This window comes from Myodes glareolus, chromosome 19 (genome assembly GCF_982192425.1).
Source record: "Myodes glareolus chromosome 19, mMyoGla1.1, whole genome shotgun sequence".
Lineage (NCBI taxonomy): Eukaryota > Metazoa > Chordata > Mammalia > Rodentia > Cricetidae > Myodes > Myodes glareolus.
Window position 1 is genome coordinate 5,007,705 of NC_142044.1, and position 19,312 is coordinate 5,027,016.

General features: G+C 43.1%; 1 protein-coding gene across 2 annotated transcripts in view; it reads right to left on the reverse strand.

Annotated features, from left to right (window-relative positions):
- The window catches only part of Azin1 (antizyme inhibitor 1), a 30,758-nt gene extending 12,743 nt beyond the window's left edge, over nucleotides 1–18,015 (reverse strand). The window contains exons 1-5 of one of the 2 annotated variants that reach the window (XM_085679077.2): nucleotides 17,613–18,015; nucleotides 13,808–13,945; nucleotides 6,499–6,644; nucleotides 1,492–1,687; nucleotides 238–411 (exon numbers count right to left, since the gene is read on the reverse strand). In XM_085679077.2, coding sequence (XP_085535203.1) covers nucleotides 238–411; nucleotides 1,492–1,593 — 276 coding nt within the window. In that variant the 5' untranslated portion in view covers nucleotides 1,594–1,687; nucleotides 6,499–6,644; nucleotides 13,808–13,945; nucleotides 17,613–18,015. The remainder of the gene's footprint in view (nucleotides 1–237; nucleotides 412–1,491; nucleotides 1,688–6,498; nucleotides 6,645–13,807; nucleotides 13,946–17,612) is intronic. The other variant, XM_085679076.2, reaches the window with a different exon arrangement.
- Between the last annotated feature and the right edge of the window lie 1,297 nt (nucleotides 18,016–19,312).

The window sequence follows — 19,312 nt, forward strand, 5'->3', positions numbered from 1 at the left end:
CACACTGCCATGTTCCACCATGGATTAAATCTCTGAACTATAAGTAAGCTACCACAATTAAATATTCTCCTAAGAGCTGCCGTGGTCATGGTGTCTCTTCACTCCAATAGAAACCCTTTAAATAGTTGCTTTAAAAACTCAAACATCAAACTTTTTACATTTGATCTACTGGTGAATGTAGCTAGAGCAGTTAGCAATTTTAAAATGCTGCTATTGGTGGAAAGGAGAAACACTTACTTTGCTGGAACAAGCAAATCCAGTTCCAAGAGCTGCCAAGATCTCAAGTACAGCTGGAGCGGAGTTGCACTTCACTGTGTAAAATGGCTTTATCTGAGCCACCACATTCTGCCACTGACTGTGCTTCTTCACGATCTTCCCAAGATCCCCCACAAAAAAAGCATTTTTTCCTGTCTGTTAAGGATAGAGAAATGGTATTAAAAAAAAAAAAAGATACCCATTGCATTTATTTAGGTAGTTAAGAGGAGAATCCTCATTAACTACTCCACTACATTAAATGTCAAACAGAAGGGAAGTGGTGTTTCTTTCTACCGGACCTGAGAAAAGCAAGTAACTAATGTCATGGAGATTTGATCAAGAGTCCCTAACAACAGGGTGGGAATGAACAGCTTTTGTTTTCAGGAGCTGCTAGCATCATCAAGAGCCACTTCCCTTCAAGCACCCTTGGCAAAGACAAACAAGTGAAGACAAACAATATGACAAGGAGACTTGGTCATATTTGTGAAGGTTCTCTCTCACTCTCTTCCCTTCCCTCCTCCCCTCCCTCTGATCTTTTGTTTGTTTGTTTGTTTGTTTGTTTTTCAAGACAGGGCTTCTCTGTGTTAACAGTCCTGGCTGTCCTGGAACTCACTCCATAGACCAGGCTAGCCTTGAGCTCAGAGATCTGCCTGCCTCGGCCAAGTGCTGAGATTACAGGAGTGTGCCACCACCGCCTGGCTGGTACTTTTACTGAAAACTAGAGCAACTTTTAAACTCTGTGTTCTCCAAGTTTGCTGAAATCTATCTTTCACAAAGGGACAAAATCCTGCTGGGTAGTGATGGCACATGCTTTTAATCCCAGCACTCAGGAAGAAGAAGCAGTGAGTTCCAGGACAGTCAGGACTGTCCCACAGAGAAAATGTGTCTTGAAAAAACAAAATAAAATAAACAAAACAAAATAAACAAACAAAAAAGCTAACAAAACTTTGCCACACTATTCACATAAATAAATGGAAATAATCAAATGAAAACAAATGACTTCACGTGTTAATAAACAGGCTTCTGTAGCAGTGTCCTGCAGACACTGTACATCATAGTAGTGATAGTAGATCATAAACCACAGTAAGCGATCAAATTCTATCAACATATGTAGGCAAAAACGTATAAAAATAAAGGTGCAAAAATTAACTGGACCAAGTCATTTTATTAGACCAATGTCTGAGAAACACAACCAATAATCTGTTTTCAAGCTTGGAAACATGATCTCACACTTACCAGGGTATGTTCATAAACATAGTTATCAATAACATCTCCAAGGTTCGTTCCTTCATCCAACAGGCCAACGGAGTAGTTTGCATCGTCAATAAATCCTTTCATCTCAGCCGTATTCCACAAAGCCGAAAGTCATAAACCAGGAAAAACAAGAGACGGGCCACGAAGCCTTTGTCGGGTCCTTAGAATATGCAACAAACTGTCAAAATAGAAGTTAGATCAAATTCCGCGTTACTTCCATAATTAAGACGTGGTGTATTAAGAGTGAGTCACTAAACTGCCAAGGGTTTTAATTCTGCGAGGAGTCTGTGGCCCACTGGACCTTTAATACTATTTTAAAAGTAAATTAAAAGAAGTTGGGAGACGGCGTAGTCAGTACTGTGCCTGCTAGGTAAGCCTCAGAACCTGAAGCCGCATCTCCAACACCCCACTGCAATGCCAGCTGCGATAACAGATGCAAGCAATCCTAAAGCTAGGGCAGCAGTCAATCTAACTAAGGGGTAAGCTCTGCATTTAGAAAGAGAGTTTATCTCAAAGACGAAAACGGGTAATGACTGAGTAAGATACCCAGTGTTGACATCTGATCTACAAAACCACGTCTACACACACATAAAGGCCAGATATACAGGCATATAAACCCAGCACTGTGAGGTGGAGACAGTAAAGGATCAAGAGTTCAAGCGTAGCATTGGCTACTTAAATTCTTATCTCCTATTACCACAAAAATGCAGATAAAACTTTTAAAGTAAGTTCAATACAACTTACTAAAAAGGCAGTCCCATATGTTATATGACCTAACACTGTAAAGTAAGTGTAGATAGTTGTAGCCACAGTGAGTTCCAGTACAGCCAAAGCTATGTAGAGACCCTGTCTCAAACAAACAAACAAAGTACAGATACTTGCATTCTAATAAAATTCTAAACACTTGGGCTTGGTAGCTCATGTTAGTAATTCCAGCACTTGGGCACTTGGAAGGCCAAGGTAAGAATGATTACCATGAGTTTCAGGCTAGCCTACCTAGACTGTACAAACAATGAGACACTTTCACAAAAACTTGCAAACGTAGGCGAAAGAACAATTACAGGAAAGGGACCCTGCAGCTATCTAAGTTGCACCTTCAAGTTAAATGGTGGCTTACAGCTATGTAGTCACTTACAAGTTAAATGGTGGCTTACAGCTATGTAGTCACTTACAAGTTAAATGGTGGCTTACAGCTACGTAGTCACTTACAAGTTAAATGGTGGCTTACAGCTATGCAGGTCACTTACAAGGTCCATGTGATTTGGTGAAATTATTTCAACAGGCACCAAACCCCCTGGTTTTGAGTAATGTCATTTAGTAACTTCTCAAACAGTAGTTGTGACAATCCCCAGCATTTGAGAGGTAACAGTAGCAGGATCCTAAAGTTCTTCCTCAACCACGTAAGAAGTGAAGCCAGACTAAGAGACCCTTGTCTAAATAATAAAACACACAACATGTGTGTGTATGCATGTACAATTGCTCTCTAAAACTGAACTGTCTAAAATGTAAAACTAACTCTAGGTCATAGCTGTGGGGTGGCACACACCTATAGTCTCAGTTCTTGGGAAACAAAGGCAGGAACATTCCTGCTATTCTGAGGCCAGGAAGTACACAGTAGGCTAGCAGAGATACATTAGATGCTGCTTTTTATTGTCATCAAACAGTCATAGTTGGTATAAGTCAGGTACTGTATATGAACCTTGCCATATTATATAGCTTAGGTCAGCCTCAATTTTAAGAAGGGTTATCAGGATAAATCCTCTTCTGACTCAAACAAAAATAAAGCTTTACTCTTTTTCTGGGTCCAGGAAAACAATTCTCTGGGGCTGCATACCCTGACAACAGCTGGGACTTGCGTCCTTAGGTTACCATAGGAAATGACAGCACCACCGTGGTACATGAATAATGGACACTGAGCTGCCTCCCCTAAAACGGCCTTGCTTCCCCCTGCCTACCTTCTATCGATGCACCTCCATACACACAGGCCCTTTCTACTGAGAAGTAAATCTTAGGCAGAATACCTGGACACCTTTGTTGATTTAGGGTGATGACCTGCTTCCTGCTGGAACTGAAAACAGTAACTATTTAAGAATCCAACAGAGAAACAGACAGAGACCAGAGTTCAAGGGATCACTAATTACAATAAACTAAAGACAGTATTTAAGAAATCTGCCTACCTGCAATTTAGCATCAATAATATGGAGAATTCAGTTAAATGGCAGTGCATGCCTTTAATCCCAGCTCTCGGGTGACAGAGGCAGGAGGATCTCTTTGAGTTTGAGGACAGCCTGGTCTACAAAAGTTAGTTCTAGGACAGGCTCCAAAGCTACAGAGAAACCCTGTCTCAAAAACAAAACAATACAAAAACAAAAACAAAAAACAAAACAAAACCCCTGAGACAAAACACCACAGACTTGGACAGCCTTTCTCAGGTACTTGGTTCCTTCTGCTACTCCTCACCCCCACCCCAGCACCCCATTTTATTAACCTGAACACAGTCCATTCAATGGCTCCTAAGCAGTACCAGCTTTTTTTTTTTTAAACAAAATCAACGACTCCATTAATAAGCTGTAGTATTAGTGAAATTTCATGACACATATAACACCCAGTTCAAAGTTGGAGGCGCTGACATTCATTTTCAAGACAACAACACTCCATTCAATAAACACACCTGTGCTACGACAGGCGTCTGTGTGCTCCACAGCAGAGAGACCTCTCCACAGCCTAGACTTCTCTAAAGGATGGCATACTAGGACTGAAACAAATCTGTTCATTGAGACTGGATATGTAGGCTAAGCACAGACACTGTTTTAAACAGCATAACTCCAGCTAGGAGATCAATTTTAGGGATATCATCAACCAAACACCAAAAGCAACAGAATCAAAGTTACTCCATGAACAAGATGAGCACCAAGGTAAATATTAGAAAGAGTAAGGTAAGCAACTTCCAATGAAGTTTACGTTACTTGGCTGTCAAACAGCCAGCTTTATAGACTAGCCTCTCTCACACACATCTTGGGCATAGGCTGCCTAAGACTGTTAGAAAGATGGTGTGCTGATACACCCTTAATCCTGACACTCAAGAGGCAGAGGCAACCTGATCTTATGAGTTCAAGGGCAGTCCAATTACCCAGGGAGACCCTGTCTCAATAAAGTTAAAAAAAATTCTGATTATCATACACCCAAAACCATAAAAACAAATGTAAATGTGACACTAATGTTATTTGATTTCCTTAAGCTGGAATCACAATAAAATCAATACTATAAAAAAGCTTTATCTTCGTTTCTGAGATTCCCACAAATTATGAGCCCAGAGCAGAGTCTCAGGAATATAGTCCCAGGCCTTGGTTTGATTTCCCAGCACAAAACAAACTGGGTGTGCTGAAGCACCTATAGGCCTAGCAGTGATGGGGCCAAGGCAGGAAGACCAGAAGCTTAAGATCTTCCTCAGTTACATGAGTTTAAGACCAGACTTGGCTACACGAATCCAGTCACAACAAAAATATTAACAAAAGCAAATCTATCTTCTCTAATCTTAAATCTGTTAGAAGCCCTTATCACACAAGTAGGTAACTGACAAACTCAGCTATCAATTACTGTTAAGTTACATGCTAGGTCCAGAAAAACTGAAAGAATATGCTACACATAAATACCTCAGGAGACTGACTTTTTAAGATACTCTGAAGTCAACAAGCACAAAAAAAGTCCTTGAACTGGGGAGTGAGGGTGGGGTATGTGTGGGACCAGAATAGAGGGCTTCTAGCATGTCTGAGGCTGGACAATTCCTGGCCTGGCACAAACAGGGCATGGCAGCACACATCCATAATCCAGTTCTGAGAGGCAAGGCTGGGAGTTTGAGGTCATTGCTGGCTACATAGTTAAGTTGGAGGACAGTCCGGGCAGCATGAGATACTGTCTTTAAACAGTTGGAAAAGACTAAAGAGTCTTGATACCTCCATCTCGTCTCTCCTATTCCTCCTCTACAGTATTTCACTGAAGAAGCCCTAAAAAGCAGTATGAAGACTCCAGGAACACTTTCAGTTTTGAATTTTAAAAAAACACCTACAAGCATGCAAACAAAGCGCAGGTGGAGGTCCAAGGACAACTTGAGGTAGTTCTCTCTCCACCAAATGGATGCTGGGAAATGAATTCAGGCTGTGAGGCTTGACTGCAGCAAGCAACTTTAGTTGCTAAGCAATTTTCTTTATTTAGCAAAATTACTTTTAAACTCTACTCTCATAAAAGACAAATTTTTTTAAGAGGCATTAACAATGTTAAAGTCAGGTATGATAGACCACACCTTTAATCCCAAGCAGATCTGTAAATTCAAGGCCAACCTGAGGCATGCAGAGACCCTGTCTAGAAAACCAAAGGGGGGGAAAAAAGCAAAAATAAAAGAAAATAAATGTTCATGTGGTGATGGGAAGTGGGAATAGTTCATACCATGTGTCGTAAAGTACAAGTTAATCCTCCCCAAAGAGCTGTTTTCTAAACCTTCCCATTCTCTTCACAAGAATAAACTTGCTGGGTGTGCTGGTGCAGGCCCACAAGCCCAGGACTGGGAAAAGTCTGAGGCAGGAAGGTTAAACTGAGAGGGCAGAGGGCACATACAGTGAGACCCAGAAGCCCAGAGCAGTTACTAAGAAACGTTCTCCAATCACTACCACGCTGAAAGCTATTTAGCAACTAAAAACCTTTATTAAAGTCTGACTAAATAAAAGCTCATTTAGTGTTGCTGAAATCACAGTACTACTTTTGTAAATAATTTGCTTTGGATTCACTGCTGGAAAAAAATAACTATGTAATATGTCTTATTTCCACCTGTGTGTTGGTGTTTTGAGAATACACTTTCCACGAAGAAGCTGCCAAAAGAAACAATGGCTCCGAGAACCACACTGCTCCCTGGAGTCCGACATGAGGTGGCTGAGTCCTCATGTTCACTTTCAAAAGTGAAGGCTGTGGCAGCTGGGCACTTGCCGTGTTACACACCTGCTACAAAGGCTTCTATGGTTGATTGTACTTCAGAAGAAACTGATACATCTTTCATATAATCACAAGATAATTCTGGCAGCAACAGCCCACTTGACACCAGGCTGGATGAATATGAGTCTTGGGTTTCTGAAGTGAAGACCTCCCTGGAAGTAGAACAGGGAGAGCTGAAAGGTTGAGAGTATTGTTTCGCAGACACCTAATCAGGAAGCTTGACCTTACTTACTTCTCAGCAGGACCTTTACTCACTCAAATGGAAACAATGTATCTGAAATGTAAACTGCTACAGTTGCTGTACAGTTCCTAACTGCAGCCATTTCTACTTTTCTTCACCTAAGCACTGGATGGCTCAGCTTTAAAAATACCAAGGGTGTCTAAGCCCCTCCCTGCATTCCACCTGCAACAGAGCTTGTTACTTACCACACGAAGTAACTTTGGAAGAAAACCGTCTAAAAACTACTAGAAGAGGCCTCTACAGGATGACTGGTACTATAACCTTCAGGAGGAGAAAAAGCACCAGGAAGCTACATACTAAAGAAGGTAGCCAAGAAGCTCCCGTGGGAGGTAAAAGTTCACAGTACTTTTGTGATTTATAGACCAAAAACAACCTGCATGGGGTACTCTTGAGATCCAGAACACTGTGTTTGCCCTCAACACACAGTAACTGGAAAACTAATAATGACAATATAAACAATTTTCTAGCGATGAAACAACTCACTATGCCTAGACAGAAAACATTTCCACAAAGAGTTATATTAAAAGAGAACAAAAAAGAGCAGGAGATATGAGGGAAGACTAAGGAAATGAGACCAACTTACTTCAAACTCTACGATAACTCACAATAAACATCAAAAAATACTTTGTTAAAAGATTTATATTTTGCCACGACTGGCAGTGCACACCTTGATCTCAATAATTGGAGGACGGGGGAAGGCAGATCTCTTCAAGGTCAATCTGGTCTTCATCCTTTTTAAAAAATTGTGTCCGTGTTTGTATTTGTATGCACATATAAGCATTGTGCATATGAAAACCATTGGACCCTGGAGCTGGAGACGCAGGCTCATGTAAAAGCTATCTCACACAGTTGCTGGAATCTAATTCACATTCCCTGAAAACAGTACTATAAGTGTTGTAACCACGGAGCAATACCTCCAGTTGCCCTCGTCCCCCTTTTCTGGATTTATTTTAAGATATATATATGTGTGTGTGTGTGTGTGTGTGTGTGTGTGTATGCATATATATATATATATATATAATGTATGTGTATGTCTGTGCACAAGAACAATGATGTCTAGGAAGGCTAGAGAAAACTGGAATGCCCCAGAGCTGGAGTCACAGGTGCTTTTTGGAAACCGAAATTGGGTTCTCTGCAAAAGCAATATATGCTCTAAACTGCTGAGCCATCTCCCAAGGTTCAAATAATAAAAATGCCTTAACGATAAAATAATGGATTTTTACAGTCATGTTATACATGTAGAATTGGTGCTTAAATGTATGCTACTTTATAGTATGGTACAAGTGACACTATCCTGAGTGTGGTAAACTAGACAAGACGTTCATGAGTCTAGTAGGGGCACATAACTAGAACTATTAAGATTTTGAGTGGCAAGTAGTTTAAATCTTTTACTTGTTTTCCCATTATGTACTAACATATACATAAGGGATATATGTTCAACTCAGAGCTCTTCAGGAGCTATTAGGACAAAATTGTTCATTCTGAAGACTATCTTAGGACTATTATGGCTTTCATGCCGAACATAGCAGGAAATACCAACCTACTTTTGTTCACACCAAATTTAACATGTTAATTATGCTGCACTTAGACTACAAGCTAAGAAAATATAGAGAGCCAGACATAGTGGCATACAACTTTAATCCCAGTACCGAGAGGCAGAAGAAGCAGGTGGATCTCTGAGAGTTTGAGGCCAGCTTATCTATTTAGGACAGCCACGTTACATACAGAGACATCTCAAAACGGCAAATAAACAAACAAAAAGGAAACACCCATTTTAATTCTATTCATCATTGAGTGTGCACCTGCCACCACGGCAGGCATGCAGGTCCGAGGATGACACTGTAGAGCCAGTTTGTCTCCTCCACTTTACATGGCTTCTAGGGATTGAACTCACACCACAGGCTTGCATTCTCAGTGGCCAGGACCCTCGCCAGCTAAGCCATTCAGTGCACCAGCCAAATTTGAACTTATTTGTTTATTATGTACACAATATTCTGTCAGTGTATGCCTGCAGGCCAGAAGAGGGCACCAGACCTCATTACAAATGGTTGTGAGTGAGCCACCATGTGGTTGCCAGGAATTGAACTCAGGACCTTTGTAAGAGCTGAGCCATCTCTCCAGCCCCCCTTATTATAATTCTTTACAAACTGAGTGAGATCTCTGCAATAATCATTACATCTTACTCAGCAAGAAGTAAACTAAAAATTTAATTTACAACATACAGCCAATACTAGTTTCAGTCTACATGACTATAGTCATACAATGTTGCATCTCAAAAATGTTCATCTAAAAAACCCAACTAGAATATACAAGAATATACAACCTCACACCCTTACAAGCCAGAAAAACCTAAGGGAGTATGGAGGGAGTAACCATAGCTGCATTGAGTTTGAGTGTGATAATCACATCATGCTAGCAGTCAGTTAAGTCTATTAATGGTGCTCCATTCATAGTAATTATCCTGGAGTTCTAGAACAGCAGGCAATACAGAGTGTTCCAAAAACTAAAAAGTAAAACCATTCCATAGCATGTCCTGAATAGACACTTAAGACTACTCCTGCCATAAAGTAACAATATTTATTATCAGAGAAAAGCCAAAATTCTGCTTCTGGCTCGATTTGGTGGTACATGCCTACAGGTGGATCTCTTAAGAGTTTGGGGCCAGTTTGGTCTATCTAGCAAGTTCCAGGCTAGTCAGGATTACATATAGAAACTCTCAAAAACAAAAGAAACCTGCTTCAATTAGCATGCTAACAATTGCAAACATTAGCATGGATGATCCTGAAATATTATTCCTATAAGATTAACTGGAAAATGGTCATCTCAAAACAGTCAATCAATTTACCTAGCCTTTATATTTTCAAAGCTTTTCAAACATTTTCAAATCTTTCTCCGAACATAATGCCTTATTTTTTTTATAACTTTTAATCACTGATTAAACGCTCAAATTTTTTTTTTCTGGTAGAGGTAAGCAGGAGAAAACTCCAAAACCCAAAAATAAGATCAGCTCAGTAAGAAGTATGGTGAAGCACTGGTAGTCGCCAATAATTCTTCCATCCCAACTATCCTCCTCTGAGAACTGCTCAACCCCCTGAAACTGGAGTCTGATAGATTATGAGGTGCATGCTGGTCATTCCAGCACTTAGGCTAGAATCTGAAGTTCAAAAATCAGCCTTAACCACCTAAGACTTTCGGGGGACTGCAGGCTAGGGAGACTGACATACTGTGTGAGAATATCTAGTTTTCAGATACTTTAATAAAATAAACTAGCTTAAAATTAATGGTTGACTCAAAACTTTATCATGAAGCCAGGTACGATGATATATGCCTGTAATTCCAATACTTAGGAGCTTGAAGCAGGAGTCAGTGATTTCCAGGCAAGCCTCGGGTATAATAGCAGGAGACTCCCCTACCCCCCCCAAAACACACACACACACACACACACACACACACACACACACACACACACACACACCACAAACATACTACAGGTCAGGGAGAAGAGAAAACCCATTCTGATGCCCAATCATAGAGCCTATAATACCTGTACAAAAAATCCTAATGGAGTACTGAACATAACTCAGATACATTTCTTACAGTCACATATTTAGCAATGTTATGAGGTATTTCCAGGAAACCAGTGTTTTAAGTTCTCCCAATAGTTTTCCAATATTTTGTGGCTCCCCAGAAGATTGATCCTAGGATCCCAGTGTCCAGTGACACAAATTATCATACATAGATACTGTACTTCTGTATCTATACTTGTTATTCTAGTAAAACCCTTGAAACAATGTATCTTTTTGAACTTATTAACTTGTCGAATTTCAGAGCAGTCACTAGTACATGTTAGATATTATGTATCAGCTTACAAGAGAGCAACTCTGTATTTCTACAGTAAAATTCAAGAACATTAACACTAAATAAACAATAAAAATTGCTTCAAGTCAGCACAAATTCAGGTCAAGTTTTTCTCCCAAATTAGTTGGCTATCCAGATGGCTTGGCACTTGCAGTAAGCTTGACACCTATGTTCAATTCTCAGGACCCACATGGGGGAAGGTGAGAATCAGCCCCTACAGGTTGTTCTGTCTGTGGCACATGTCCAGATATATACATACACACATACCTCAATAAACAAATGTTAAGTATTTTTAAAAGAGTAAAGAACAGATGCCATACAGTGCCCTCTAACTTTCACACATACCATTTGCACATCCTATTCTACAATCTGTTAAATATTCTAATAGGTTGGCAATATGATTCCTCAAGAATAGGTACTTGCCAGGCAAGCCTGGAAACCTGAGTGATTCCCAGGGTGGAGAGAAGAGTGAGGTCAGCTGTTCACTGTAAATGTGCAACAGCATGTGCATCACCCCGACTCCCACCACAAAATGTAAAAATGAACCAACAATCTTTTAAAATTCCAACTGATCAAAAGGAAAATTTAAAAATCCATCTTAAAATCTACTAGTAATTACAACAACAAGCAGACCCACTTCAAAAGACATATTTTCTACTGTTGAGATAAACTCTTACTGTTACGGAAGACCTTGAGCCTCCAAACATTCTACACCAAGTATCTTAGTGCCAAAAGATACTTAAAAATAAACCAATTTAAACCAGGTGTGGTGGCACACACCTTTAATCTCAGCACTCAGGAGGCAGAGGTTAAGTGGATTTCTGTGAGTTGGAGACCAGTCTGGTCTCCAGGACAGCCAGGGATGTTAGAAAAATCCTGTCTCAAAAAAAAAAACACATGAAGCAAAATAACCTTAGGAGAACATTCTGATAATGATATCATTTGATAATAAATCAAAAGCACACCAGATTAAAATTAATAGAAATTAAAAATGTGGCTTGGAAACAATTTGGTAGCAAGCATGCTATTAAGTAGCAAATAAACCACCCAGCTAAACAATGCAGATTGTTGCTTCAGGTTCTTGAATTCTCAAAATTATTATTATGCATATCAATATAAGGAATACATAAATAAAAGAAAAATTAATGTGCTTACTCAGAACCAAAAGAACTAGTCTAAGCAAGGTTTGGTGACACAGGCCTGTAATTCTAGCAGTTGGGAGGTTGAGGCAAATGAGTCTAAAATTATTTATGAGTGAGTCAGGGTCTTATGTAGTCCAGACAAGCCACAAGTTCCTGATCAACTCTCTACCTTCCAAATTCTCAGACTGTAGATGTGTTCTAGAGCTAGGTATAGAATCATTTTCATTCAATCTATTTTTCCGAAATTCACTTTATAATGAAAATAAAGAAGCAATGCTTTAAGCTGGGCAGTGGAGGTGCATGCCTTTAATCCCAGCACTTGGGAGGCAGACAGGCGAATCTCTGAGTTCGAGGCCAACCTGATCTAGAGGGGAAAGTCCCAGGACAGGCTCCAAAGTACAGTCTCAAAAAAGTCAAGAAAGAAACACTGCTTTGACCTCAGTTTTCCTGAAAATTTTCTCTTTTTTGAAAGAAATAAAGACTTTATCGACTACACTGCAAGGAGTAATGAGCTAGGCAGTAGCTTGAAAACTGCCCCTCCTAAGATTTTCCTAGTGCTGTTTCTGCCCATGTGAAACCTATTTCAAAACCCAAATTTCAATTCCATGAAATCTAGAAAAAGAATTTTTAGAATGTATCAATTATCTGTATGTGCGGGTCATTGTCCACAATTTACCAGAGGTAAACATCAAGTGTTATTCCTCTGGAACTGTCCACATTTCCAACAGGACCTCTCATAGAACCTGGGGCTTATCAACTAGGCCTGTCTGGCTGACTGGTTGGTGAGCTCCCGTACTAGATTACAGGATATGTTGATGTACACCCTCAATCATAGCACTCAGGAAGCAGGGCAGGTGGATCTCTGTGAGCACAAATCCAGCTCTAGGCCAGTAAGGGCTACACAGTGAAAAAACACCTTTAAAAAAAAAAAGATAAATAAATGGATTTCTCCAATTTAAGACACAGTTTACTGAGGAATTACATTTTATACACTGGCTCAAGTCTTAAAATAATCCACGCATATAATATTAAGTAGCCAAAAAATAACCTTGGCTATCTCAAATGAGGCGTGCTGGGACTCTCAGGCATCACCTTTTAGAAAAGGCTCTCCCTATACCATTAGTTTTCTACAAACTTAGTAGAAGAAACCATCTTATAAATGAAAACTCTTCAAAAAACAAAACAAAAGAACTTTGACTGGCAGAATGATCATTACTAGGAAGATATGAACTAAAACTGCTTTCACACCCTCTCAAGCTCCAAGACACAGCTTTTCCATGGGGGATGGCAGCAGAACCCTGACAAGACGGCCCCCAGGTAGATCTGAGCCCTGGACACACGGTGGAAGGAGAACACTAAATCCTACAAGCTGTCTTCTCATGTCTCATACACTCTTCTGGCTCACGTGCTGGCATGCATGCACGCACACACACTAAAGGGAGTGTTTTATTAACATGTCTTTGACACCAGCAACGTTAACTCAGAGCAGCACATGTATACAGGAAGCCCTGGAGTCAATTAAAAGTCTTCTGACTCTTTTTGGATTCAGCCAATATTCATACCTGCTAAGAAAATGATTGAATATGATAAATCCGAAAGTCAAAATCCACTTTGCAAATTATAGTAAAACCCAGACTAGTAAATTCCAAAAAATTTTTTTAAAAATTTTTACTTCTGTGGATGTGTATGTATGTATATGTGCATCTCTACGTATGAGTATGTGCACAGGTATGAAGATGCCAGGAGGCCAAAATGGGAAGAGAGACCCTCTGCAGCTGGAGTTACAGGCTGCTGTGAGCATCCTAACAGGGGTCCTCTGCAAGTGCTCTTAACCACTCCAGACCTCAGCACAATTTCCTAATACAGTAAATATAGTAGTATTATTATTCATTCAAGACGTTACAATGATCCTATCATTGGTAAACAATGCACACAGCCTTACCAGTCACACCTGGAACTAATCTCTAACTTAAATTTGTACGGTCCGAAATGGTAGAGATAATTTCAAATTCTGAAAAATACTGAAGCAATATTTCAATTTTATTAAGGTCTCCTCAGGTGTGAAGATACTCACATGGACAAGTTAGGAGATGGAACCCCCCTATCATCAGCTAGGTTCCCAAGGTGGCTCAGCGTTGAAGTCGAACTGCTCTCTATACAGCACTTCTCCTAGGCCTTCTGGGTAGTTGTATACTCGGTCAGAAAGTTCGCCCTAAAGAAATAAAGAAAAGTAGAAAATTCTGTGTTTTAAAAATTAGGTTGTGCTTCAAACAGGTTAATTTAAATGAATTAACAGATGAAGTTTTAGTTTATTTAGCAATGTTCTATTAAAGTGGCATTCCAGCTGTGCATGATACCGTGTAATTGTGATTCCCAAACTCAGCAGGCTAAACAGGATGAACACTTTGAGTTCAAGGTCATCCTAGGTTACACACAACAAGGTCTGTCTAAATGACTTTAAATGCGTAGTGTTCTAGCACAGTATTGGAACTAACTGGAATACCTTTTAGGTTAAGTTCAAATTATCCTTTGCTACAAATCCCCACTACAATACTAAAAAGCTTTATAAATGGAGCAGGACATGGTGGTAGCAGCTGTGGAGGCAAACGGACCAGGAACCAGGAGTTCAAGGTCGCCCATTATAAAAAAACAAGAGCCTGAACTAGCTTGGAAGGCATGAGGCTGTCTCAAAAAACAAACAAACAAACAAACACAAAACAAAACAAAACAAAAAACTTGAAAAGTCCTGGGCAAGTTTCCCTCTAGATCCATTTTATTGTTCCCAGAAGTAAGTGAATGTGAAGCTTTGCACACTAGCTTTAGAAACAGTCACCCCAATAACTGACTGGATGGTGTTAAGATTTAGAGGTGCAATACACACCGAAAATCAGAAACATTCTGATTCTTCAAACACCTAATCTTAAAACAACTAAAACATGCTGGGAATCGGGTAATTCTTAGCTACCCTAAGGAATGAACAGTTACCCTGGATGAGACACTGTTTGTCTTCCTATCTTACTCACAGCTATACTGAGGCTCATGGCAACCCAAGACAAACGCTGTGAGACACTGGACAGTAAACCTTAGCCTTTGCGACATCTAAACTCTCTCACCTAACAGAGCTACCGCTGGGGAATAAAGACTCCCCAATTCCAAAGACATTTTAATAGATACCAAAAGTGGCCGGGCGGTGGTGGTGCATGCCTTTAATCCCAGCAATTGGAAGGCAGAGGCAAACAGAGCTCTGTGAGTTCGAGGCCAGCCTGGTCTATAAGAGCTAGTTCCAGGACAGGCTCCAAAGCTACAGAGAAACCCTGCCTTGAAAACCTAAAAATAAAAAATAAAATAAAAGACACCAAGAGTGGAACCCAGGGTAAGATGGACATTACATACAGGGTAAATACACCTGCTTATCTGGAAGGAGAAGGCATAAAGAACAGTGAGTGAAATGTGGATGAAAGGCAGGACTGAAAAACAAATTACTAGCCAGGCAGTGGTGGCTCATGTCTTTAATCTCAGCACTCAAAAAAAGGATAGAGGCAGGCTGAGTTCCACCTAACCCTAACCCTGAGTTCTAGGATAGTCAGGGCTAACGCAGAGAAACCCTGTCTTGGAAAACCAAAAAGGAGGAGGAAAGAAAAACACATTACTATCATTTATAATGATTTGTGTAAAATAGGGAGGTAGAAATGAGCTGAGGCCACGTCGCCTTAGGCTGGCCCTGGACTCTTGTGGACCCAAAGGTGACACTGAATCCTCATCCTCCTGCCTCCTTTTCCAAGCACTAGATGGGCAGGCGTGCACCCACTCACTGGGGTACAGGATGACGGGAATTCATGAGTTGGGATTAAAGCTGTCAGCCTACCTTGTCCTTTTTGACACTACTCAAAGTCGTTTTTCTCTTGGCATCTTTACAAATGTTACTACTATATTTGCAACTTTTCCAAAAATTGGTTTATTTTTAATTTACACAATGACTATTCAATAGTAACAACCTATTGATTAATATACAAAAACATGCTAATTAAAAGTCTTTTACACAAAAGAATGTGTTTCGATTGATTCCATTTAAGTTCTTTGATTTAAAAACAAAACAACAACAATATGGAAGACCAGAAAAGCCTCTACTGAAACCGATATGGAGAAAACTTTGTGGAGAGTTAGCCATGTTCTGGATTTTGATAGTTTAGATTATAGAGCTTTCTCCCCTCTTTGGACACAGGATTTTGCTATTATGTGGCCAAGGGTGGCTTAAAAAACTTCCTGGATCTGCAGTGTACACCCCTCTGTATCACTTCTTTGTTAAAACTCAAACGGAAGCCACACTTACTTAAACATGTAATCCCAGCACCAGGCTGAGGTGAGAGGTAAATTCGAGTTCAGTCTGGTCTACAAAGTGAACCCTGTCTCAAAGAACAAAAAATTACACAAAACAAACTATGAAAATTTTACTGCCAATTTTTAAAAATCAGAGTATAGAGCTGTATTTAATATATGGAAATACTAAAGCTGCAACAGAAATCAGTAAAACGGTTGGATAGTAAGACAAGTACCGCACAATGTTAGCTGGGGTCTAAGTTGGACTTGCCATTGTGATTTCTTTGTTAAGAATCATATTAAACCCTGGGAGAGAAATAAATTATTTGATTATAAGTTGATTATTATCTACAATTTTATTTCAACATTCTTTCCTACTTAACGTGAACGCCTCAGGCCTTACTGGCATGGCCAGTACAAGCATGTTCTCATGTGTCAGACCTATTTCTGCCAGGCTAGTTCACAGTCCACATAATCCTTAGCTGAGCACTCATGAAGGGGAAAGAGTTAATCAGCTCCCACCCAGACTGAGCAGTAAAACACAGTAGAACACGGAACAACCTAACACATCCACCACAAGATTCAAACACCCCGAGGCTGGAAACGGTGTCCCAGGCCGCTTCGTTTCTTAGGCAGAAGGACACGCGTTCAAGATAAATGACACGGTTAAAACCCGTCTTCGTCATCACTAACTGCTGGCAGCGAACGTTGTACTTGATAAGCCGCATCCACCTACCCTTCGCCCTCTTTCTGCCCCGCGATCACGGCGAGGACCCGAAAACGAAGCCATGGTGACTAATCTCCAGGCTCCAGGAGGTGACTGGGGTAAGTGAAAGCCACCGGGCCCAATCAGGAGAGCCGCAGGGGCGGGGCAGCCGCGCCGAGGTTTCCAGAAGGGGCCAAAGGCCTACCCGCTCGCTACTTGACACCCGGGCTTCCCCGCCGCCGGGCCCCAAGTGAGGTCAACTTTCCTCCAGCAGAGGGGGACCGCGCTCTCCGCACCACCCCCCCACCTCACCCTCCGCCCGTAAGAATCCAGCCTCCTCCCAGCTGTCACCAGATGCCGGCTCGAGGCCCGTCCCGCTCCATTCATAACCCGGCGCCCCGGCCGCCGCAGCCCATCGCCGAGCCGGGCCACTCGGCGTCATGGCCCCCGCGGCGGGCGCGGAGACCCGGACAGGGAGTTGGGGAAGCGGCGGGACCCTGACCCCTGGGGCTTCGCCGCTGGGCCCCCTCCCCGGAAACAGCAATGCACCACGGGAATGGGGTGGGGGCCCGCATGCCGCCGGGCGCGGACTGCGACCCCTCCCCGAGCGCAGGCCCCACGCGCACACGCCCCCTCGCCCAACCGCGTCGGCTGCCGGCGGCCGCCCAGGGTCGCCAGGTGCCCGGCCCCACCGCCGGGGCTCTACCCGGGCCGCCGTCACACACGCCGCCGGCCGCCATGTTCGAGGCCGCCGGCTGCGGGGCAGGCACTGCAGGGCGGGGGGACGACGGGACAGCCGGGAGGCGGCGTGGCCCGACCCTCCCGGCCTCCCTCCCTCCCACGGTCCGGTACTCACGTGAGATAACGGCCCAAAGAGTCGGGTAAAGCGTCTTCTCTTTTTCGGCGGAATTTTTAAAGAGGGATGTGGTTACCTTGAGCAGAAATACCCAAGGCGGCCTGGGCCATAGGCTGCGGGGACGACGTGGGGGGAAACGCGCGGCACCGACACCAGCTGAGCAGCAGCGGCGGCGGCAGCCGAACGGGAGAAAAGGGAGCGGCGCGAGAGGGGGGAAGAAAAAAAAGAGGAAAGGCGCGAACTGCGTGGGGCGGGTTGAGAGGATTCAGCCTCGTCACACCGCAGAGCAGCAGAGCGAGTAAGATGAGGAGAGCGAAGCAGGCGACAACCGGGGAAAGAGAGAGAAAGAGATAGATGAAAGCACCGCAGCCGAGAGTTGAGCCAGCGAGTGTGGGAAGGCGGCGCCGGAGACGCCAGTATTTATAGTCAGGGGCGGGGCCTGCCGACGTCACAGACGGCCGGGCCGCGGCGCGCGCGGGGAGGGGCCAGCCGCCGCCGGGGACTGTGGGAGGGGCGGAAGAGGAAGGCTCGCCGGGCGCAGTTTACGGGACCGAAGGGCGGGGATCGCCGGGGCCTGGCAGGTGCTGACCCGCCGGTCGCTTCCCGCCCTCGCGCGGCCCGCCAACCCCCCTCCCCCGAGCGGGCTGGGAGACGCGTGGGCGGGGCCGAGGACAAGCAGCCCGCCCGACGGCCGAGCGCGCCCCCGCCCTGGCGGCGCCTGCGCTCCACGCGAGCGGAGCGAGCAGGCGGGCCTGCGATCCGCTTTGTGAGCCCCGCGGCTAGTCCGCGCTGACCGCTGCCTCGGAGAGCGTCCTGGGGCCTCGGCTGGGCGACACCGCCTTTCAGGGGAGGGAGGCCGGTGAGCGCCATCACTGCGCTTTCTCCGTGCCGTGCGGCTCCCTAGGTTGTGTGGGAACCCGAGACGGTTCCCGGGGACTGTATTCCGAGGGAGAGGTTCCCACCTCTCCGCGGGCTGTGGAGCTCCTTTATGGAACCGAGTTTCCCGTGGCCAGCAAGGACCAGTCCGGTGTGGTTACAGAGGCTTTGATCGCGCCAGAATGTTCCTCGGGGTTCTCGTGTTGCAGTATGGTGCAGTAGAATTTTTTTTTTTTAAGTGTAGCTGTTCTTTGTCTTCATTTTCAAAAAGGGTTGTTGCAGTCAGACCCAGCCCTATTAAAGCGGGACGAGCGTTGAAGACATTGCGGAAGTTACACGACTTTAAGGCACACCTCTTTAACCTCCTGTATTTCCCTTTTGCAGTCATTTTTATTTTTTCATTCTTTTGTTTCTCAAGAAAGGGTTTCTCTGTAGCCGTTGCTGTCCTGGACCGCGCTCTGTAGATCAGATTAGTCTTGAAGTCGATTTCCCACTGCCTCTACCTTCCCAGTGCTGGGACTAAAGGCATGTGCCACACCTGTTTTTTCTATTCTTTAATAAATCTTATTACCAAATCATGATGCCCTATGTAACTTTTAACACACCTGTTTTTTCTATTCTTTAATAAATCTTATTACCAAATCATGTTGCCCTATGTAACTTTTAAGTCTTTTTTTTTTTTTTAAATTTCCCCCCTTCTCTCGCGTTTGAAAGCCATTTCCTGGGGTTAAGGGTCTAGCTCAGTGATAGGCAAGCACAAGGCCCTGGGTTCGGTCCTCATCTGTGGCTTGTGGGAGGGGGAGAACAAAATAAAAGCCATTTCC